Source organism: Nicotiana tomentosiformis, chromosome 9, assembly GCF_000390325.3.
Source record: "Nicotiana tomentosiformis chromosome 9, ASM39032v3, whole genome shotgun sequence".
Classification (NCBI taxonomy): domain Eukaryota; kingdom Viridiplantae; phylum Streptophyta; class Magnoliopsida; order Solanales; family Solanaceae; genus Nicotiana; species Nicotiana tomentosiformis.
Window position 1 is genome coordinate 29,397,195 of NC_090820.1, and position 23,817 is coordinate 29,421,011.

Below are 23,817 nucleotides of genomic sequence, written 5' to 3' on the forward strand. Positions count from 1 at the left end.
AGGATTTAGCCAGTATTTATTTTGTCCTGAAAATTTGAACTAAAAAAAATTAGATTGAAAAACTGAAATTCAGGACACACTGGCTAATTTCTAAATAGCAGCCCTCTAGAATAACTACCTGGTATCATTTCTACATATAACCCAAACTATTTGGGCTTTACTGAACTCCAGTAAACGAAAATGGGCTTTAGTAGGCCCATAAATAGAGCCCATGGCCCATTTTGGTTAAACTCCATATTCACATCTTGGAGCGGGAAAAAATAAACCCAAAAAATTTGAACCTCCTCTTCTCTTACTCTCACTCACACTGAACTCTCAATTTCCGGTGGCTCTCCGGCGATTCCTCTATTACTCTCTTTCAAAAGCTTCAATTGGGTCACCGTAATTGCTAGATCTGAATTCACCTCCTTGTTGAAAAATAGGGTTTTATTGCATTTGGGTGCTCCAAATTTCAGAATTTAGGGTTTACTAATGAATCTTTTTGCTGTTGGATTTCTCATAAGATGAGAAAAGAGCAAGAAGAACCAAGCAGCCGCGGGTTTCATAATTTACAGCCACATCGAGACCTCGAATCGAATTGGGGGGTTGACGTGGCCAAAAATTTAGAAGACTATTTGCTTAAAATCTGTTCTGGTGAAATTGCTGCTGCTGACCATGATAATGCTAATTGCCTTTCTGTCAATTTTGCTGAAGGTTAGTTCATTTTCAGCATAATAATATTTCTTTTTTTGTGGTTCCTAAATATGTAATTTTTCTTTCAAGAAAATGAAGAAATTTTTAAGGTTGTAGTATTAATGTTTGTGTTTTAATTATTTGGGACGCGTAGCTGCATTGCTGCTTCAGGGATCAGTTCAGGTTTACAGCAGGAAGGTTGAATATTTGTATTCATTGGTATTACATGCCTTGGAGTTCATTACCCAGAAAAGGTTATCTCTTTCTTATGATTCTTTTAAGTAAAACTGTTTTTTTTTCTTTGGGTGGTAGAAAGTTTTAATATTTTTTTCCCGTGGCTCATTTTGTCTTCAGCTTTACCATGTAAAAGTTCAGTCTAGCACTGCATTTTTTTACGAGGTTAGTTAGCTCTGCTTGAGCTTCATTATGGGATTAGCTGCTGTGACTGTTAGGTCCTTCAACAATTAGTAACACATTAGGAGTGTTAAGACGATGATGTGATAACTGTTAAAAAATCTTGTCATGGGCTTGAATTTATTCGTTTCCTAGAAAACTAGAGCTTCCTTGAATTTCATAGTATTCATGAGTAGAACCTTTTCTTACACTGGTTAGTTGAATTTAAGTTCCAACCTGGAGATAAACAATTGGGAGAGTTGTATTGATCGGTGGTCAGTGATCACAATGCGATGTGCACATTACAGTATCTTGATGACATTCGTCATACTTTTGGTCTGAAATTTAGGTTGTTTCTCTAGGTTATTGATGTTTACCTATATTTTAATTGTGGGTATGTCAACTGAGGAATTAAGAAGCAAGTTATATTAAAGTCTCACACGAAAACTTGTGCGAGGCGATCTGAACTAACTGGAGTCAGGAGGACCAACGGGTTTCAGAGACAAGTGTGAAGTGTTATGGGACTTTATACGTGTCTCTCGGAAAAGTAAGAATTGAAGCTCGTGCAGGATCTTATAACATCAAATGCTTTTCACAAGGATACCATTCTCATTACTCTTCCATCCCCATCTATGTATCACCTTTTTCCTTTTTGAGACATCTGAAAAGGATTGTCAGGGTTCTACTAATAATTGTTTCACAAATTGTAAGAATTCAATTGCTCCAAGTTAAACTTTGATGTCGCTACTTTTTATTAGCTACTACTGCCACTTATATGATACATAAGCCAAATTAATATTTTAGACTACATGCCAAACGGAGTTGTGCAATATAAAAATGTGACAAAGGTATTAATTTGGTTCCGATCTTGAGGGCAGGCTGCTGGAAAATAATTCATCTAACTGGTTGTTGATACGTTATGTATTTCACTGCGAAGAAAAAAGGATTGTAGTACAGCTCATAATACTTATTCAGTGCTTATATACTAAAAAACTGAAAACCAATAATGTCATATTTTCCATCAAATCAGCGAGCAGGACCACCCAGAAAGTGCATCAGCACAGGCAGAGGAAAATGCTAATGATGAAGAGAATGATCCATTCTGGGTCTCAGAAGAAATCCCTGGTAGCTCTTTATTTCTCTACTGTTTTGGTGAATAACCAGAATTCAAAATCACCATCTTCATCATCATCATTATAAATTTTGTTTGGCAGTGGAAGCAAAGAACTTGCTGGATAGTGCAACACATAGGGATTCTTCACTGACCCAGTTAGTGAAACCCCCTGCAAATCTGGTTGTCCGTGAAGGTGATTGCCTGGACTCTACAGGAGATTCAGGAGAACTAGAGTCTTACTTGGTATGGTACTGTTTCTGTCTGCAGTAGAAGTAAAGTTGCTGTTATATTAAGTAGTTATGTCATTACTTGCAGCTAGCCACATGTGATCTTTACCGAGATTTTATTCTGTTGGACTCCTGTGATGCTGTAGCAGTGGATAATTTTTGGAACAACGATGTTGCGGGGAAGGGGCTAAACAATAGCTGCAGGGGTGGTTCTGTAGGTTCCAAACATCGAAAGAGCTTTCTCTCTCCCACTAGAGTTTCTGAGGGCACTGCCAACAAGTTTTCAGCTCAAAAGAGCCACGATGCTAATTTTTGTATGCCACCAAGGGTTGAGCCTGAGTTTGGTCCTGCAAGTTATAAAGGTGATTGTGACATGCCTGATAATTACGATAATGGTAATTGTGATATTCCTGATAATTACGACGATGGACATGGAGGTGAAGATGGATACCCAGAGCCTAGAGATTCAGATGACTCTGACGATGAAGACCCATGGAAACCCTTGAATCCCCATGAACCTGGCGATTTGAAAGTAAAACCTTACAGAAAAGGTTGCAAAGCTTCCTTTCCTATTATGTGCTTTTCTTTAACTGTTAATTTTGTGATCTAATATATAGATTTCATGCATTCAAGCAGTTAATTTTAGTAGAAGGCAGGGTGTGGATTCCAGAAAACGTGCATCTTTGGCTATAGAGTTTACACTTGCAAGATTACATGGTACCACCAGTTCAGACCTCAATGATATATGGGAGAAAAAATATTGTGCCATGAAAAAGCAGGGAGACTCACAATCTCCTCCTCCTTATGAGAAGGTTTTGTTTATTGATCTTGTATTTGTGTGTAATATTGCATGTCCAAATTGTTTCATTGTACTGGATTTCTTTTTGCAGCTGCGAGAATCACTTATTAGGGGGTTGAACGAAGATTATGATGACCTGTTTAGTCCTAAGGAAAACAATGAAGAAAATGAATATGATAGTGGAGATCCTGATTTTGGGCAACCTGATTATGACGTACCAGAATTGGCAGATGCGAATGAGGATGTAACTCAACACGGTGAAAAGGTTTGGTAAACTACATAAGCTGTTTTACTATTTTAGAAATGTGTATTCAAGCTGGCTCAATCTGGCATGGACAAGTTATGCTCATATATTCTCATTCTGCAGCATAAAAATTATGGTTCACCCTTTGACAATGGCACTCATGAATATCCCGATGCTCATGCAAACCTTGAAGATCTTTGTCGCTCCCACTTAGTAAGACTAAAAACGCTATTTTTCCTTTTAATTTGTGATGCAGAAGATAATGTTGTTAGAGTTATTTTTATATGATATGTTTGCTAGCTTGTAAACGCCTCCCCCCCCCCCCCAAAACAAAAAAAAACCTGCATGCCTCACTGTAGGTCCATGCATCTATGAGGTTTTGTTAATGCTTATAAATTTACACTATTTTTTCAATCCAAAATGGGACAAGATGGCGATTTCACTAGCATGGCCTCTAAATGTCTTATCATGGTATTGTTAAAGGCGTTGGAACGGACTAATAAGGAAAGTGTGTTATCTAAATTGAAACAAAGGGAGTAGATTAGGAAATTTTCACAAAATTCTCCAATTTTTCCTACTCAAAACACTAATTAAATGATAATCACAATGATGGATTCATGAATAATAATCAAATTCGAGTAAAAAACACTTACCCCGATCAAATCCTTGAAAATCCCTTCCAATATCGCCCAAAACCGAGCTCTCTAACTCAAAAGATGAAAAATAACTCTAACCCTCGATTCAGTCCCTTTTCTGCCCAGTTATTCCAGTTCCGCGGACCAACAACCGCTTCTGCGGCTACGCACCTGCGGAAAATCCATCGCAGGTGCGGCTTTTCATTAAGCCTACGGACCTTCCACATCTGCGGAACACTAAGCGCATTTGCACTTCCGCTTCTGCGGACAAGGGCTCGCTTTTACGAGTACACTTCTGCGGACTCCTGACCGCACCTGCGGTCCTTAAGCAGCTGACCAAACTTCGCTTCTACGGCTCAGAGGTCGCTTCTGCGGTGCCGCACCTGCGGCCCAAAGTGCGCAGGTGCGATTGCACCAGACTCAGCTGTTCTTCAGCAATCAACCTAAGTTCGAATGAACCCGATTTCAATTCGAATCACACCCGGGCCCCCCGGGACCCCGTCAAAACATACCATCAAGTCCCAAATCACATAACGGACCTACCCGATGCCTAAAATCACATCCAACAACATCAATTCTACGAATCGCAACCCAATTCAAATCTATTGAATCCATGAACAATCTAATTCCAAAACTAACGCCGATTCATACCACACCAACTCCGATTGACCTCAAATTTTGCGCACAAGTCATAAATGACACAACGGACCTATTCCAACTCCCGGAACTAAAATCCGGACCCGATATCAACAAAGTCAACCCTCGGTCAAACTTCTCAACCTTCCAAACCTTCAACTTTCCAACTTTTGTCAATTCTAGCCAAAACGACCTACAGACCCGCAAATCAATATCCGGACACACTCCTAAGTCCAAAATTACCAGACAGAGCTGTCAGAATCATCAAAACTCCATTCCGTAATCGCCTACACAAAATCAAACTCCGGTGAACTCTTTCAACTCCGAAACTCACCCGAAACCAAACCAACTACCCTGCCAAGTCACATAACCATAATATAACATAGAGGAGGCAATAAATAGGGGAACGAGGCTAAAATACTCAAAACGACCGGCCGAGTCGTTACAGAAGGGTACCACTAGACAAGGAAATATTGCTGGCAAGCTATACGTTAATTGTTAAAGGTGATTACTCACTCCGTCCCAATTTATGTGGCATTATTTGACCGGGCACATAGATTAAGAAATAAAGAAATTTTTTTGAAATATGTGGTCCAAAACAAGTTTTAGTCATTTGTGTGGCTATAAATCATCTCAATCAACGGTAAAAAGGGAATTTTAAATTCAAATTATTTCTAAATATAGAAATGTGATATTCTTTTTGGGACAGACTAAAAAGGAAAGCGTGCCACATAAATTGGGACAAAAGGAGTACTAAACATGCATCTAAATAAGAAACTTTAAAAGGTTTTTGAATTTGATTTGTATGGTTTTTAGTTTGCATAATTCACTTAATTGCAAGTTCTTTCGATTCATTGCCCATATATAATTGCCGTTTGCATTTTATAGCTTGTTTTCCTGCATTACATATATATGCTTGCTTCGTCTGATTTATCTGTTGTGATGGTATTTGATTCGAAATAGAAATTTATAAAGGAAAGTTCATAAGCTAAAAATATAAGAAACCAAAAATATCTCTAGTGGTTTTCAAGATGTCATGTCATTCCATTAGAGATTTGTTTTTGGGAAACAAAAGAAGCCATTAGAGCATTTCATTAAGGGCAAATGTAAAGATTAAAGCGCTCCCAAATATTGAAACGTGTCTAGTTTTAGAACATACTAAAAATGAAGTATCAATGGTGGCATATGTTTTGTGTTTGCTCGTTCTTTGGGAAAGCATGTGCTCTAAATTCGCACTTAAAGTTCCACAGACTAACAATGAAGTATCAATGGAGGGAGTTTTTTTTTGTTTGCTCCTTTATTAGGAAGGAATTTGCTCTGAAGTTGCACTTAAAGATCCTTTAGACCTTGACACATTTTCATGCTTTTCTCCTTTGACCACAATGGCTTATTAGTTTCCCAAAAATTCACAAAAATGTTATTTGCTACTTATTTGGATCTTTTTTTTTGGTTTTGACTGATCATTTTTGTAACCTAATGTTTTGTCTAGGATGCTCTTCTAGATAACCTTGCTGAAACTGAAAAGCAGAGTGAACTGGCTGCTCGAGTTTCAACATGGAGGCAGAGAATTGAGCAGAACTTGGAGGAACAAGTATGTAGTCCAACAGTACTCATTCTTATGTTCTCTGTTGAGTTACGGTTCTTACTGCTCCAGTGTTTGCATACAGGACTCACATCCACCCTTTGATATTGCTGAATATGGGGCTCGGGTTTTGGGCAAGTTATCGCTGGAAGGGAATAGTACAAACTCGATGTCTTTTTCTGATGTTGTCATGGGCCAAAAGAAGCATGATGTTGCTCGAACATTTTCTGCACTTCTGCAATTGGTATAATTCCTTGTCGAGAAATTACAACTTTGGTTCAGCTATAGCTTAAAAAGTAGATAGAAGAACATAAAGTTCTCTTTTTCACCAGTGGCTTTTATGGGCAGTATTATCCTTTTATGTTCTTGTTTATTGCATAAAATCTTGCAGGTAAATAATGGTGATGTTGATTTGGAAAAGGGTAGAACAAACGAGTTCACTTGTTACACAGCTGTGAATCCCTTCTATGTTCGACTCCTTAGGCGTGATAATAGGCCGAAGATGCAGCTGCAGTCTCCGAAAGAGAGAGCAAACTCTTCCATTTCCAATCGGTATAGAAAGCGAAAGAACAAAGGTAAAGAAAACCAAGCACCTCTTGGTTCATCGCCTTCAGCACCCAGTTCAGCTTGCAGTTTTGCGGTGAAGTTTGGAAAGTTTAGTGGAACTAGGTGCACGCCTGAGAGCAAGAAAAGAAGGAAGTCCAGAATAGTGGAACCAGTTGAATTACATACTGCATTGTGATGTATATATGCTCTAATTTCATGTATGCCATGCCTCTCTCTCTCTCTCTCTCTCTCTCTCTCTCTCTCTCTCTCTCTCTCTCTCTCTCTCTCTCTCTCTCTCTCTCAAGATGTACTTGTAATGATTACCGATAACCAATTTTTTTTCCCCAGATAACAAAATAACCAATTGGCTGCCGAAATTTGTAATATTTCTTTCTTCTTAACTTAATTAGGCTCAGTGTTGTGCTTAGCAAGGACGACTGTAAACAGTTTTTTAGGTGTTTCAGAGCTAAATTTTCGTTGGTCATTTCTATGGAGAAACGAGTGTAATATGTCATGAGTTTCCAGTTATGTACCTTAGTGTGTGTGTAGAACTAAATAGATTAAACCAACAAACGAATGGTAACCATTGTTTCTACAGAAGATCAAGTTTAACTTTCAAGAATGTTCCTGAAATGGTTGTGAACATTACATTGCTTATATTACAGTACTTTCTTTTTTCACGTTTGGGGTGTATGTTCAAGTCGTCTCAATATCATGTTCGCCTTAAGAAAATGTTGAAGCCGACTTTGGCATTATCAATACAAGTATCTGTCCCTACCCGTCAGGTTCTATTAACTCCCCGCCGTTCTTGTAACTGTCAATTGTTATTTTCTTTTCCATTCTAATTTACGAGCCAAACTTGAAGAGCAATTAAAACAAAGACTATCCGCGTGAAGGGTCAAAATTCCATTTAACTATGTTTTTTACATATAGTAGTATTTAATATTTTCAGATCTATGGAAATGTCAAAATTACTCTTTCCATCTCAAAAGGAATGACAGGGTTTTCGGTAGAAGGGTGGAAGTATTTGATTTGTGTTAACTTGGATATCTTTTCTATTATGTAGCTTAAGTGGAAGAAAATATTAAAATACACATATTCAAAAGATAGTTTGTAATCTGAAAGATTAAATTATTAAAAATTCTGAGCATTAAAAATACTATAAGCCACGATTTTCTACAATTAAGAAAATATTAAAAAATCTTCAAATGATAAAATATTTGGCTCACCAAATTATAAAGTCATTTGAAATAAGACAGAGAACGCTATATATAAGGTGGAGGTAAAAAATCAATCTTAATCTCGTAAAGTTTAAATTTAAATTCAAGGCAGGTATATGTTTGAATGCATTGTGCGTGTGTATATTAAGTGTGAATTCATTAATAAATTCAACAAAGTAAAGCCCCCAATAATGGTGGAGTTGTTGGTGTCACGTTAGTAACGTGAGCAACACGTCGCGATATTGAAACGCAACTGTTAGATGTATAATAATTGACTTCCACATTTCTGATTGGTTCATTGCTTTGACTATTCAGATTTTAGCAGCTATACTTTCTGAACATATGATCTTCTTGGATCGTGTTTATTAAAATAAAAAAAATCCCTTCTCCTGCTAAATTATTTCTCCTATTTTGAGTAAAAAGAAATGTCAATAATTATATTTTATAAATGAGGCCCAAAAAATGAAATTAATCAAGTATAGTGTTAAACTGATGAGAAGAAGAAAGCAACCGAAATCACGAGATAGAGAGATAGAGAGAGAGAGAATTGAGATCTTAGCTCACTTCTATTTGTATCGAAAATTAACTCAACTGAATATAGAGAAAGGAAATAGTCGGTTATATACAGTAACCTAACTAACTTTCTAACTATGGTTAACTAACTACAACTCTAACAACCCGGGTTAAGTTAAAATAAGAGTACGACCTCTAAGGCACCTTAGTGTAAGTATCTAATACTTCTACACCCCACCCCCCTCAAGCTAGGGGAAATGAAGATGTTCTTCATCCCTAGCTTGGACAATAAATAGTGATATTGATGTCTGCTGAGACCCTTGGTTAGAAGATCAGCTTGCTGCTCAGAAGAAGCTAAGTAGACAGTCTCCACGAGACCTTGAAGAATCTTTTCACGAATAAAGTGGCAATCTATGTCAATGTGTTTAGTACGTTCATGGAAGCCGGGGTTAGCATCAATTTGTATGGCTGATTTACTGTCACAATACAAAGGCACTGGCAAGGAGAGTGGATCATTGAGTTCTTTGAACAAGCCAGTAAGCCACACAATCTCAGCAACAGTGGAGGCCAAACTTTTGTACTCTACCTCAACAGAGCTCAGGACACAGTGGATTGCTTCTTGGACTTCCATGAAATAAGAGTGTCCCCATATTTGATCACATAGCCTGTAATAGATTTCCTACTAATTAGACAAGAGGCCCAGTCAGCATCACAAAAGGCCTGAAGCTGATTAGAGCTGGAAGTAGAAAAGAAAATACCAAGGCCAGGAGCCTACTTCACAAATCTCACCACTCTAGTAGCAGCCTCCATATGAGAAGCCTTAGGAGCATGCATAAACTGACTAAGGCATTGAACAACATAGGAAATATCTGGCCTGTTGATGGTGGGATAGAGTAGTCGACCAATAAGTCTCTGATAGCCTCCTGGATCAGGTAACAAGGTGTCCTGAGATTGTCCAACATATTGATCAAATTCTTTAGAAGTAAGGTTGAGATTTAGCTCTAGAGGAGCACCAAGAGGCTTGGAATCAGCTAGCCCCAAATCAGAAATCAATTCTAAGGCATATTTCCTCTGATGCATGAGGATGCCATCCTTAGTTCTTGCAAACTCTAGGCCAAGAAAGTACCTAAGATCTCCCAAATCCTTTATCTTAAAGTTGCTTTGCAACACATCTTTTGTGTCTTGAATCAGAGAAGGACCATTCCCTGTGATGAGGAGGTCATCAACATAAATCAGAACAATGACTAACTTGTCTTCTACTTTCTTTGTGAGTAAAGAATAGTCAAGGTGACTCTGAGTGAAGCCAAAATCAAGCAAGGCAGTGGTTAATTTGATATTCCACTGTCTAGAGGCTTTGTTTAAGCCCATAGAGAGTTTTAACTAATCTGCAGGCAAATGCTTGTCTGATGGATGAGAAATGCCTTGAGGCAATTGCATGTATACTTTCTCATGAAGATCTTTATGTAGAAATGCATTAAAGACATCCATCTGATAGATACACCAATCATTGATTGCTGCCAAGGACAATACAGTTCTGACAGTGACCATTTTCACCACTGGTGAAAAGGTCTTTTGGTAATCAATCCCTTATTTCTGACTATAGCCCTTTGTTACTAGCCTTGCTTTGAACCTCTCTATTTAACCAGTGGCCTTGCACTTGATCTTGTATACCCATTTAAAACCTATGGCCTTTTTACTATTAGGAAATGGTACTACTGGCAAGGTATTGTTATCTTCTAAAGCCTGAATTTCAGCCTTCATGGCTTTAACCCACCTACAGTCTTTGGCTGCTTCATAATAGGACTTAGGTTATACATCTGTTGACATCATTGCTACATAACTCTGATATGCAACTGAGAGACTTGCATAACTCAGCATATTAGATAATGGATACAGGCAATTACTAGTTGTTGCCTTCCCTTTATCCAAACTCACAAAATCTTTGAGCCATATGAGAGGTTTGCTTGTTCTTTCAGACTTCCTTAGTGTAGTAAGAGCATGTGTAGTAACCACTATAAAAGCTGTAAGAGTCTGAATCATCTCTGATGCAATGACTTCCATAACATGCATAATTTCTACTAAGCTTGTGGCGTTCTCACCATGTGAGTTGTTCCCTGCATCCTCCTGTACTTCCTGGTAGGGTGCAACATCTCCAGGTGAAATGTGAATAGGTGAGGATGGTGGGTTTTGCTGCTGAGTAGATTCAATTTCACCCTGGTGTTGTAAGTCATCAAAAGAGGGAAACTCCCAATCATAATGAACTTGTTGAGGGAGTGATGGTAAGTCTTTCTGAGAAACAAGGTTGAAAGGGAAAATTGATTCATAGAAGACTACATCTCTACTCACAAATGTTGTCCTGTTGTCAATGTCATATAGTTTATATCCTTTTTGAGTGGGCAGATATCCCAGTAGGACTGCTTTAGCAGCTCTTGGTCCAAATTTGTCCCTTCTCAGCATATTGGTTGCATAACAAAGACAACCAAGAGTTCTCATATGTGAGAAGGAAGGTTGTTTGTGATAAAGCAACTTATATGGCATCTTATTTCCAAGTACTGAATATGATACTCGATTGATAATGTAAACTGCAGTCTCAATGCAATCTCCCTAGAATCTAATTGGTAGATTACCTTGAAATCTAAGTGCTCGAGCAGTTTCAAGGATGTTTCTATGTTTTCTCTCCACCACCCTATTTTATTGTGGTGTGTGTGGACATGAACTTTGGTGAATTGATCCATGTTGATTGATTAGCTCTGCACAATTCTGGTTAAAAATTTCAGTTCCATTATCCGACCTGAAAGTTTTAACCTGTTTTCCAAAATGTGTGTGAACCAAACTAAGGAAGTTTTTAAGTATAGTAACTACATCAGATTTTAGGTGCATGAAGTTCACCCATGTCCATCTAGAAAAATCATCAACCACTGTAAGAAAATACCTTATTCCATTGTATGTAGGCACTTTATAAGGACTCCAGATATCCATATGCAACAAGTTGAAAGTTTCAATAGATTTATTATCACTAGTAGGAAATGGCATTCTAGTCTGCCTAGCTATTGGACATCCATCAAAATGCTCAATGTTGAAACTAACTTTATTCCTAAACTTAGTAATCTTCCTCAATATAGACATATGAACATGTCCCATCCTTTTATGCCAGGTATCTGCTTCTATTATCTCTGTCACTGCCATAGACCTCTTACTAACTTGTACACTTCGTTTCCTCCGAGAGTGTAGAACATATAAACCTTCTTCCTCTCTACCTATCTCTTTCACCTTCCTAGTGAAGAGATCCTGAAATATGAAGAAGTCAGGAAAGAAAGTGGCATAATAGTTCAAGCTCTTTGTCAACTTTGAAACGGACAAAAGGTTGAACTTAAATGCTAGCACACACAACACATTCTCAAGTAGATCACCTCTAGTTAACTGATAATTCTCTATCTGAGTTATGGCTGCAACCTCTCCATTTGGGAGTTGCACATTTTCAGAATTTTCTACCATTGTACCATTGCATAAAGTATTTTTATCACTAATTATGTGATTTGTTGTCCCTGTATCTACTATCCATTTTAAGTCAGCCTCATTGATTGAAGAAACCATACCTACCATGTTTGCACTGTGTTCAGTCATTGGAGATTTGCTCAGCATATTTAAGATTTGTTGATAATGCTCTTGTGTAAAGTTTGGTGCTTGTGCCTGTGGTCTGTTTCCAGCGTGCTGAGGTATGGTGCTTTCACCACTGCTCCAGTTTCCTCCTACTGCATTAGCCTTATTTTTTCCCTTGAAATCATCAGGATATCCTATGATCTTGTAGCAGTTCTCTTTGAGGTGCCCCTTCATATGACAAAACTCACATTGCATCAGCTTGAAACAGCTATCCTTCGTGTGTCCTTTCATGTTGCAAAATTCACAATACACAGATGACTTTCTCTGCTTCTGTAATCCATTCATTGCAGTGAAAAGGGCAGTTGGCTCCATATGTTCATTTGAATTGTAAGCTCTACCTGCAACTAGTTTTTGACTTTCATCTTGCAAAATTAGTGCATAAGCTTGGTTGACAAAGGGTGTAAGACATCATGAGAAATTGGCTTCAAGCCTGACTGTATCCATCATTAAATCCCATGAGGAATTGTAACAGTCTTTGGCTCCTCAAGTGAGTTACAAAATCCTTCGATTTATCACAACAAGGAGGTATAGGCATAATAGAGTCAATCACATCCCATAAGTCTTTCATTTTCGAATAGTAGGTCGAAACAGAGGAAACGCCTTGTGTCATTGTTGCAATTTCCTTATGAAGATGATAAACTCTAGACAAATTCACCTTATCAAACCTCTTTTTTCAGATCATCCCACACAACGTGTGCATCGGTGTGGAACATCACTCCACTAAGCAAATCCTTGCTCACATTACTCATAATCCATGATCTGACCAATGCATTACATCGATCACACTATTTTTCAAGTCCTTTATCCACCATTTGCCCTCCAAACAGAGCCATCTATAAAGCCTAATTTGTTCTTACACTCTAAGGCTAATTTCATTGCTCTACTCCAAATACTATAATTCTCCATACCTGTAAGGACAATTCCGGTTTGAATTACACTTGGCGAATCTGACGGCTGAAGGTAAAGTGGATGATTGTGATCGATCATGCTTGAAACCGAAGTTCCGGCATCAGAACTCACCATCTCTCCAAATTAGGGTTTCAATTTTACGATTTATCGAAGAAATTCTGCGAGCTTTGAAGAAGAATCTCTCGATTTCCTTACCAACTATCGGAAGCAAAATCCCTAGATCATTTCAATTACTGCTCTGATACCATGTTAAGCTGATGAGAAGAAGAAAGCAATTAAAATCACGAAACACACAGAGAGAGAATTGAGAGCTCAGCTCACTTCCATTTGTATCGAAAATGAACTCAACTGAATACAAAGAAAGGAAATAGTCGGTTATATACAGTAACCTAATTAACTTTCTAACTATGGTCAACTAACTACAACTCTAACAACCTGAGTTAAGTTAAAATAAGAGTACAACCTCTAAGGCACCTTAGTACAAGTATCTAATACTTCTACAACTAGTTTTGCTTCAGTACAATCAATATAACATTTTAAAAATGAAAAATCACTTGTGACTGTAGTCAGACAGTATATATATTAGTTCTAAGTCTGAGTTTCAAGTTTCCCTCATAGGATGTTGCCTATCAATAAATCGGCTTATATAGAGACGAACTTAGAATTTTTGGAGTAAATTCAGTTGAACCCATCATTTTCTGTATTGTGAAAATTTGTAAAAATATGAGGTTCCCTCCACAAACATAAGAAAAGTAAGTCAGCCGTATTCGCTTATCAACTCGGCTTAACGCACCCTCACTATATAGGCGCGGACTCTTGGATACGGTATTACTTACCTAATAGCAGCAAAATGCGAAAGTTTCAATGTTGACAGGCTTATTGTTTTCTTTCTTATCTTAAAAAAGGGGAAAGTATGAGAGGGATCACTCCTCGGATGGTATGAAGATTTAAGTTTTGAATCTATATTAAAAATAAAAATTTTAAAATCCATTTAGTTTAAATTCAGAATATAATGCTGCTTATACTAAAGAAACGTAAAAGCTCCTAGAAAAAAAAAAATTGATAAATGAAATAGAACAGGAGTATTCCTTTTTGGTGCTGCATTTGGTGATGAAAAGTGAAAACAGAAGGTATAACACGTTAATGCTTATCCTCCATAGTAATGTCAGAAAGCTTAGCTTAAACAAATCAAAATGTATCTTAAATTAGATAAAAGAAGATCTAAAGCACGAAATATTGACGAGTAGAGAAATAATCAAAAGAAATCGACGAGTATTTAGCTAGTTAGTCTAAAATTTTAGTCCAAATGGAGTAAGTATTTCGCAATACACTAAATTAATAAAATCCACTTCAGAGTGAAGCAAGTAATTTGCAATATATAGTATACTAATGAACTTCATATGCACGAAATTCCTATATTGCTTGGATTAGTTGAAAATTGCACTTGCATTCTATTTAGGTGAATGTGTTATTAAGTCGACATACAATTATTGGATACGACTAGGGGGTTCAAAACCAAACCGAAACCGAAAATCGAATCGAAACCAAAGCTTAATGGCTTATTGGTATCGGTTTAACGGTTTAACGGACGGGGAACAAATTGAATTTTTTTTATTAACGGCTTATCGGTTTGGGGGCGGATTATTCAATTTTCTTAACGGATAATCCGTTAACCCGTTAAGAATATATATATATATATATATATATTAAAGATCAAAAACCCTTCCACTTCTTCCAGTACTCTATCTCTAAGTTCTAACGCCTAATTCCTAAATAATCAGAATCCTTACGTACTATGCATCAGAGGATCCCAGGCTTGGCTTAGCTTAGCTTATTCTCCCACCCTACAACAAGATTGTTTAAGTTGATGTCTATGGTTCACCTCTGCTTTTGTTTTTTAAAACTAATGCATGTTGTCTATGTTTAATAGAAGAACAACAGTGTTGTGCCACATCTTTTTTCACTCTACAACACATGACACTACATCATTCTTATGTAGGCGTTAACAGACATGTATGTCTGGACTCAATGTATAATTTCCTATTCTGAATTTGTATGTTAGGCGATCAGCAAACAATTAATACATGCAATATAGATTGAATTAGGCCGATAAACCGCCCAATAACCGCCCGATAAGAGCTAAACCGATACCAATCCGCCCGATATCGTATCGGGTGGCTAGCGGATTAATACATTTAAAAGCCGATAACCGTTAAGCCAAACCGTTAAGAGTAATTAACCGCCCAATCCGCCCGATAAGCAGCTCTAGATACGACAGAAACTTTCAAGCATATAAGTGACCAGAGGCGGAACAACAATTTGAAGTTTATGGGTTTGAGAATCTAATTTATTTAAGTTACTGGGTTTTAAATTAATAATTAGTATATATTTGATGAATTTCTTGAGATAAATAAAAAATTAGGACAAAAGCTACTGGATTTGGCCGAACCCGTAGATCGTGTTCTAGCTCCGCTCCTGTCAGTGATGCTTTTTTTTTTAAAACAGATATACCACTAGCGAGTTCTTCCTACCTCAGGTCACGTTTAACTTTTTTTTTCTTCCGTTTCTTCTTTTGATGTGAGTATTAGTACTAACAAATTAATTTCTTTTTTTCGTATTAACATTTGATTATAAATCTCGTACTTAGGATGTCCAATTGTCCATAACGAGCATAGGTCTTCCAAAAAAAAAAGAAGAAGATAGAAGCAACACCATCCTGTCAAAAAGTGAACATACTTGCCCACAAAAAGTAATAAGCCAAAAATAATTAAAAAATATTCTCAAGAGATGCTTAGTTGCATTCGGCTTTTAACTCTAGTGATAAACACGCTCCACTTCTAACCAAAAGGTTGTGAGTTCAAGTCACCCCAAGAGTAAGATGGTGAATTCTTGTAAGGAAGGAGCCGAAGGTATATCAGAAACAACCTCTCTATTCCAGAATAAGGGTAAGATTTACGTATACCTACACTCCCCAGACCCAACATCAATAGATATTTTCACCTTGAACAACTCCAATAAAGAAGGTAATTTGGAATGTAGCGTAACGTTTCAAATACTTTAGATAAGAAAAAACAAAAAAGAAATCAACGAATTTAGCAATAAACACATTTGTAATTTGACTCTTGCACGTCATACTTTACAAGTTGCACATCTCTAATCCTACACATATCTACAAGTCAAATAATTCCCCAAATTCAAGGCCCAAGTCAACTATGACTGCGTAATAAAGGGCATCCCTTCATTTCAGCACATGCCACGTCAACATCAGGTGCCACATCAGATTGCCACATGTAATAAGACATTCATATGCATTTTCTGACAGTCCGTCATTCTTGCTTTCTTGTCTTTTTTTCTTTGCAAAAATCAATATTTTCCTCTTACCACGCCAACAGCGTGACATTTTTTAAATTCCTCTTAATTATCACCTAGGTGTCTGTGCCCGAGTTTGGAACTGAGTTCCACCGCTTTCTAAATCCAACTCGGCAGCGCAACTCGTTCCGGCCCGAGGTGAATAGCTAGCTCCGGTGGGCGTTTTCCTGTTCATACTTAGTATTCTTTTCAACGACAATAACCGAGCCGCCGGTGATCTCGATTGACTCGCCGGTGAACTCAATCTGAGTCCCATTTCCAAATCGTCTTCCAATTCGTTCCTCGGTACCTCTATTCTCACTCCCGTAAGATCCAATCCTTTTCTCCGCCCACCTAACGACGTTGTATTAACACTGCTATTCTGCCCCTCCTGGTGCTGACACGTGTTGCACAAACCGGAACTCGAACCCGGTTCAGCCGCTTCATTCACCGTCACCGCTACCTCAGCCCGGTTGTTGTCCGGTTCGGTAGCTGGTTCCACCGGCGACCGACAGAGAGGGCAGGTAGAATGAGAATGAAACCACATATCAATACACTCCAAATGAAAAGAGTGATTACACTTGGGCAAAACACGGCCATTTTCATTCTCCTCAAATTCCGATAAACAAACCGCACATTCAAGCTGTTCAGGGTGAGTCTTCGATGAATAAACAAAAGCCGGTAGCGAGTTAAGAACCGACGGTTCTAAACCCCGGTTCGCATCAGACAAACCAGAAGTAGGGTTATCAACGTAGAACACAATATGAGTACGGCGGTGGTGGATTCTCCGGCGACGGAGGATTTCATGGCGGCGCTGACGGAGAAGGTACCAACGAGCATAAAGATGAAGACCCACCATAAAAACAACAACGGTGAATAAGACAACAATAGCGCTTAGCATTATTTTTCCACTTAATGCATAGCCTTTGGAGGATGAATCAATTAACGGATCGTGGAGCATACTTGGGTTATCGTTATCCATTGTAGAAATTAAATATGTAGAAAAAGATAGCACACAGAAAAATGGATATATGGAATTAGAACGAAGAGATAAGGGATGATGTGAATATGTATATATAAAGAGGGAGAAGGAACAAGGAAAGTTCTTGTTGGTTTCGGTGGAAAAGGAGAGAGTTTAGGTATGGTGGTTTTAGTAGTGAGAGTTGCAGAATAATGTGATATTGGAAATCTATAAGACGCCATTGTTGACGCGGGATTGGTGAAATGACTGAAAGGCCCTTGGATCTTCCCGCGTGTACACAGTTGAATGTTTGTCAATTACAACGAAAATGAAATGGAAAAGGTTTGTTAGTTTCGTTGAATTATGGAGTAGTTAAGTTTTCTGATTAAAAGTTGCGTTTAGTGATCCGGTTAGTTAATTCAAAGATCTTTATGGTGTTTCCATTAATGTATTTTCATTTATGACAAGGACGTAACTACTCTCTTCGTTCTATAATATTTCGTTTTTTTAATAATATATAGTAATGTTATACTAATGATAGGAAGATACGGAGGTCGAATATTAGAGTTGTAGGTTAAGATGTAGTTGAATCTTGACTTACTTCGTACCATTGTGGGACTAGCCAGGTAAGGTTTTTGTCTAAGATAGCTAGTGATAATGTTGTGTTTTACTACTTCGTTTTTCAGTGCATGTCTTATTTACTAGCTATCGCTTTTGCTTTGCATCTTTCTTCTGCATTTCATGGTGTTCCTATTTTTCCTATGATTGTTGTGGTGATACTAATATTGTCTCCTTTTGTCCTTTTGTTTTTTTGTTTTCTTGAGCCAAGGGTCTTTCGGAAACAACCTCTCTACTCCTTTGTGGTAGGGGTAAGGTCTGCGTACACACTACCATCCCCAGACCCCATTAGTGAGATTTTACTGGGTTGTTGTTGTTGTTGTATAGTAATGTTATACTATTTTTAAAAAATACCTAAATACATGTGTGCACACACAAGCTCAAAGTATCATATGATGCGATGATTGTTAGATGAACATATCTAAGTATGATTATGAGTTCAAGTCTTATTTCAATCTTGTTGTTTTTCTTTCTTTTTCTTTATAGAAATCGGTGCCCAGGGATGGATATTTTTGGTGTCATTTTTTTTTTTTGCGTATTAATCAAGTATTTTTATTTTTCTTTCTTTTTTGTTTGATTTATTATTTTAAAATTCACGCATTGAAATTTCTATTCTTCTTTTGTCTCCATAAAATCTTATATGATTAACTGAAATATGTATATTAAAACTAGCTAGTAGCAGTGAATGATGTAGCATATAGTCAATGAGTTCAACTGATCCCAATATTTTTCCACAATGAACAAAGATATAGAGGTAAAAAAATAATTATTAAAAAAAATAATTTGAACTTATAATTCTAAAAGTGTGAAGGATGCAATAGTAAGAACTAACGATTGTACCCGTAAAACTTTGTATCATAGATTTACTTGTTTGTAATAGTGCACCCATCTTTCCAAAATCTTGAATTTGCCTCTGTGCGCCAACAACCAAAGTAAGTGATTCATAATAACATGTACTCGTATCTAGAGATTCTAAAATATTCCCAATAAATTAAGAAAAATATACTCATATTATATGATAGTTATTCCTATTATTGTGTTCAATTTTGCACTTGAAGAAAACCATATATAGCGTGTGGTTCATTGATGCTTCACTTGTGAAATGCATGACATACTTATTATTGCTAGCAAGCTTGCATATTTTATTTAAGGATACCTCAAAACTATTATTTCGTCATGTCCTATAGGGGTTGTAACACTGTTGCGTAATTTATAAATGATTTTTTTTAAGATACTTTCCTTAAATATTTATTATCATTGGACATCTCGAAGAATAACTATAAGATTCTAAAATTAAGAAATGAACTTGCGAGAGTTTTAAAATTTAAAATGGAATAAAAACTTCTAGTGGAGAGTCTTATTTAGTGTGTATAAAAAGAAAGCCTTATTAATGATTTTAGGTTTTCAAATCAAGTAATAGGAAAAATATTGAAACTATTCGCACGCTAACCTGTGTAAGGTGCACCCTTAAAATGTAGGACATAGATAGAATTTGAACTTTAAAACTTTTTGTCCATAACCTTTTCAAATTTTAATCTTCTCCATAAATGGAGAGAAATTTATAAACAACATTCTGAAAGTAACACTACCCTTTCAGCAGAAATAATTTTTAAGCCAAAAAGTAATAAGTTGGGGTTGTCTGGCTTATTATTTTTGACTTGTTTTAAGCAGATTTTAACTTATTTTAAGTATTTTTTAACTTTATCAAACACTGAAAAAAAAAAAAGCTGATTTAATTTTTGGCGAATCCCACAACATAACGGATTGGGAGGAAAAAATAAAAGGCTATATAAGTCAATGTAAGAATCCAACTGCAAATCTTCTTTTGAGTTAAAACTCAGGCATACAAAATCGTGAAATCCCAAAGATAATGTCAGAGCGGGCAATATTTTTACCTAAATGTTAACTTAACCACTCTAAAGTTTTACTTTGTCCGTAATCCTTTTTGATAGAAGGATGTCTTCTTATATATTTCAAATTCTTAAGTAATTCACACTTGTTTTGCACATCTAAGAAATATCAAATCTCAAATAGAAAAGCAAATCACCCTTCATTTCAACCCTTAATTTAGGATCAATTTAAGTGATACTTATAGACATGTAGTTTGAGAAGGAGAGCCTTGAAGTAACGGTCAAATTGTCTCCGTGTGACCTATATGTCCCGGGTTCGAGCCGTGGAATCAGTCACTAATGGGCTGCCTACATCACACCCCCTTAGGGTGCGACCTTACCCTTAGTGACGGATCTAGGATTTTAAAGTCGTGGGTGCTCACGGATAAAAATTTTGAAAGAAGAGAAAAAAAGAGTTTAGTTATGGGTGCTCACTCAATATTTATCTAAATATTTTTATAAATACCTATACAAATTTACTAAATCTCGTTAAAGATAATGGGTGCTTGAGCACCCAAAAATAACATGTAGATCCGCCATTGCTTACCCTAGGCCTTGCGTGAACACGAGATGTTTTATACACCGGGCTGCCCTTTATTAACATGTAGTTTGAACTTAATAATTTAAAATTTATTAAGTTTGAAACAACCTTTAGATCCAGAAGTCTTCATCCAAAGAAAAGCTTAACAAATTCCAAAATTTCAGCCCTAACTCGCTGACGATAGAAACTGTACAAATTAAGATGGAAGATGCAGGTGTAGACTGGACTCTTATTAAAGTAATTCCTACCTAAGTGACTGAAATTAACTAGAGGTTGAAGAAGTTACAATTTAAAACTAAGGAAGTCTTTAGTTTCACACTGTCTTTTGTTCTTATTCTCACTGAATGCGTCATGTTTAGAATGTAAACAAAATGTGATACAAACGAGAAACAAATTAAACAATTTTTTTTGCGTCTTTTCTTCTTCATACGAAGAAGAGAGAGTCAAAAGTGGCGTGTCTAACACTATTGTGACTTTTAAGTCGTTTCCTTGAATTTTCATAAGTGTCTTTAACATAAAGCATTTGTTTGATGTAGACTTTCCTACTTGTGTCCAAATTGGAGTGAGCTAAAAAAGTTTATGTATTTCATATTCAACGCCATAGGTGCAAGGAAGTTTACTATTCTGGTACAATCATGATTTACTCGAAAGTTTCACATTAGAAAAAATATATTTTTTTATACAAATTCAAAATTTTAATTTATTAGGTGCGGAGTAGCACTATATCCTTTGATTATTTGTGATAATAGGCCGAGGTGGAGCTACTATATTATACTATTATATGTGGGTAGTTGCTGCTTAGATCCAATATTTAATTAGAAAGTCAATCAAATATGTATATAAATATTAAATTATGAATTCAGTAACTAAAATAGACTATGAATTTGCTGAAAAGTTCGGAACTCATAAACTTTAAATACATATTCGCCTATAATAATAGGTGTTCACTTAATCTATGATCACGTCCAACTCTAGTCCTAAAAAAGATAATCGGTCACTGCAAATATAATTCGGTCTAAGAATCCTGAGTCGAATCCCACAGAAAACTAGGGTTTAGCTACAACTGTTCACTATTACTAAGAAGACATGCTCGAACAATTCCTAAGTTATAAATATTAAGATTCTTATGTCTAACTAAGTAACTAACAAATTAAAGAAGTGAATTAACAACTAAAGATACTAAGGGTTGGAGACAAGGTTAAGGAGGTCTAGAGTTATGATTTTCCCAATTGTCGGAATCTTTCCCGCTATGGCTTCTATAATTTTGTCTAATTATTCTCTACCGATCGTGAGTACTTTGGTTGTCGTAATTCTCTCTCGAGCAACTACCAGAATTTACTAGATATATTCTCTCGAACTACACTAGCTGGCACTAATTCACCGCTCACTACGATCGCACCAAGGTTTTGTTATCTCTAATCTCGCCTTTAAGCCCTCCGTATTGATATCTCACATACGTTAGGAGTGATGTTATTCAACAACTACCTAATGCACATTCTCTCTTGAGGAATACACACTAAGTAGGCACAGTTAATTGATGGTCATTCAATCAATTGTACAAACACGTAGTTGAACAAGTAGAGAAATCCAACGGCTCAATTATATAAAAATATAACAAGAATTCATCCTCCAAAAGGTTCCATCAAAACCCTAGATAACAAATGAGCTATTCATAATAGTATGAAAAGCTACAATACTAGAATTCATAGCCAATTGTATACAGTCAAAACCGGTTAGTCCTTCGTACGAACTGGTCGAAATGGTAATGCATTGGATCGGAACCGATCAATGTCGAGCTCGATATCATTATCGAGCTCGAATCCAAATCGAACTATGATAAAGTTATCAAGCTTACGAGGCAGAGACCGACCAACAATGTCCCCGAATCAATATAAGGCTCTGAATCAAAATCGAGCTCGAGTCAAGATCGAGAGCTCGAGTCGGTATCGAGCTCGAGTCAAATATCGAGCTCATAGACAAAAGCCGTTGCAACCGCACTAGGGGAGAGAATCCTGGCAGGAATTATGAAAAAGCTGATTTATCATGGGTCTCCCACTATGTATTTTTAATTGTATCTAAAGTAGGATCCCTCCACTATAAAGGGGTTGGTTATTATTTCTGTAGGGACGAAGTTTTCTATATACATGGTAACTGAGAGATCATATACTCATATATTGAAGAGTTATCCTTTTTTAGCTACATCGATTGATTCATCTTGCTTAATCCATAAATCATCTTCTTTCCAACTTTGCTTAATTTTCATTCTTTGCAATCAATAATTGATAATTTCATTTTACTCTTACGATTTGTGTCAAGTTACACCACATACCCTTAGAACTACGAACAAATTCAACTATCTCCATTTTTCGGGTAAACAGTTTGGCACCCATCGTGGGGCTAAGTATAACAGTGGTTATTTGATACGAATCCGCAAAATATGCCATTTACGCTTGTTTCCGGAAGTGTCTTTGATTTTAGATTATCAACGACTAACTATCAATTAAATGGCCTTACCTATCGACAACGAAGCTGGTCTTCAAGATGAGAACAACAGCTTGATGCCCAGGACCGAAAGGCCACTTGTCGACGCCGTTGAGGCTCGAGTCGAAGTGCCATTAGACGTTAATTTGCATGTGGCCATTGAGGCAAACCTACATTCTGAACCTGAAAATAACATTCATTGTGGCACTCGATCAGCAGCTCGATATACCCATAACGTCGAAGAAAACGGTGTCAGCTTGCGCATGATTTTCAAAATGTTGCAAGCTCAACAGGCAGCAATAACTTAGTTACATAGTCAAACCCAGATACCGAGCAGGCCGGAGCCCAATCCACCCCGAGAAATTGCCCACAGAACGGAACCAGCTATAGTAAGGTCAAATGAGCAAGAGTCGGGGACTAATCCTGAAATTGCTAAGATGTTCGAAGAAATAACCAAACGAATAGAATTAGGTGAAAGGAGGATCGAGGCAAACGACAAAAAGGTGGAAACATATAATTCCAGGTGATCAGATCCCGGGGGCACCACCGATATTGAAGGGATTAGATTCCAAAAAATTCGTACAAAAGCCTTTCCCCCAAGCACGACTCCTAAACATATCCCAAAGAAATTCCGAATGACCGAGATTCCTAAATATAACGGAACTACTGACCCCAACAAAAATGTGACCTCTTACACATGTACCATCAAAGGGAACGACCTAGAGGACGATGAAATCGAATCCGTATTATTGAAGAAATTCGGTGAAACCCTGTCAAAGGAAGCAATGATATGGTATCATAATTTACCATCTAATTCTATCGATTCTTT

General features: G+C 37.0%; 2 protein-coding genes across 2 annotated transcripts; one reads left to right on the top strand and one right to left on the bottom strand.

Annotated features, from left to right (window-relative positions):
• The first annotated feature begins 260 nt into the window (after positions 1–260).
• LOC104091662 (condensin-2 complex subunit H2-like) lies at positions 261–7,234 on the top strand. The gene is made up of 11 exons (XM_009597043.4): positions 261–693; positions 827–926; positions 2,096–2,190; positions 2,280–2,422; positions 2,495–2,957; positions 3,043–3,218; positions 3,297–3,470; positions 3,573–3,662; positions 6,210–6,311; positions 6,388–6,546; positions 6,694–7,234. The coding sequence occupies exons 1-11, from the start codon at positions 504–506 to the stop codon at positions 7,042–7,044; spliced, it is 2,043 nt and encodes a 680-aa protein (XP_009595338.1). The 5' UTR covers positions 261–503; the 3' UTR covers positions 7,045–7,234.
• A 9,007-nt stretch (positions 7,235–16,241) lies between these two features.
• On the bottom strand, positions 16,242–17,705 carry LOC104091661 (RING-H2 finger protein ATL2-like). Its single transcript, XM_009597042.4, has one exon. The coding sequence runs from the start codon at positions 17,478–17,480 to the stop codon at positions 16,572–16,574; it is 909 nt and encodes a 302-aa protein (XP_009595337.1). The 5' UTR covers positions 17,481–17,705; the 3' UTR covers positions 16,242–16,571.
• Between the last annotated feature and the right edge of the window lie 6,112 nt (positions 17,706–23,817).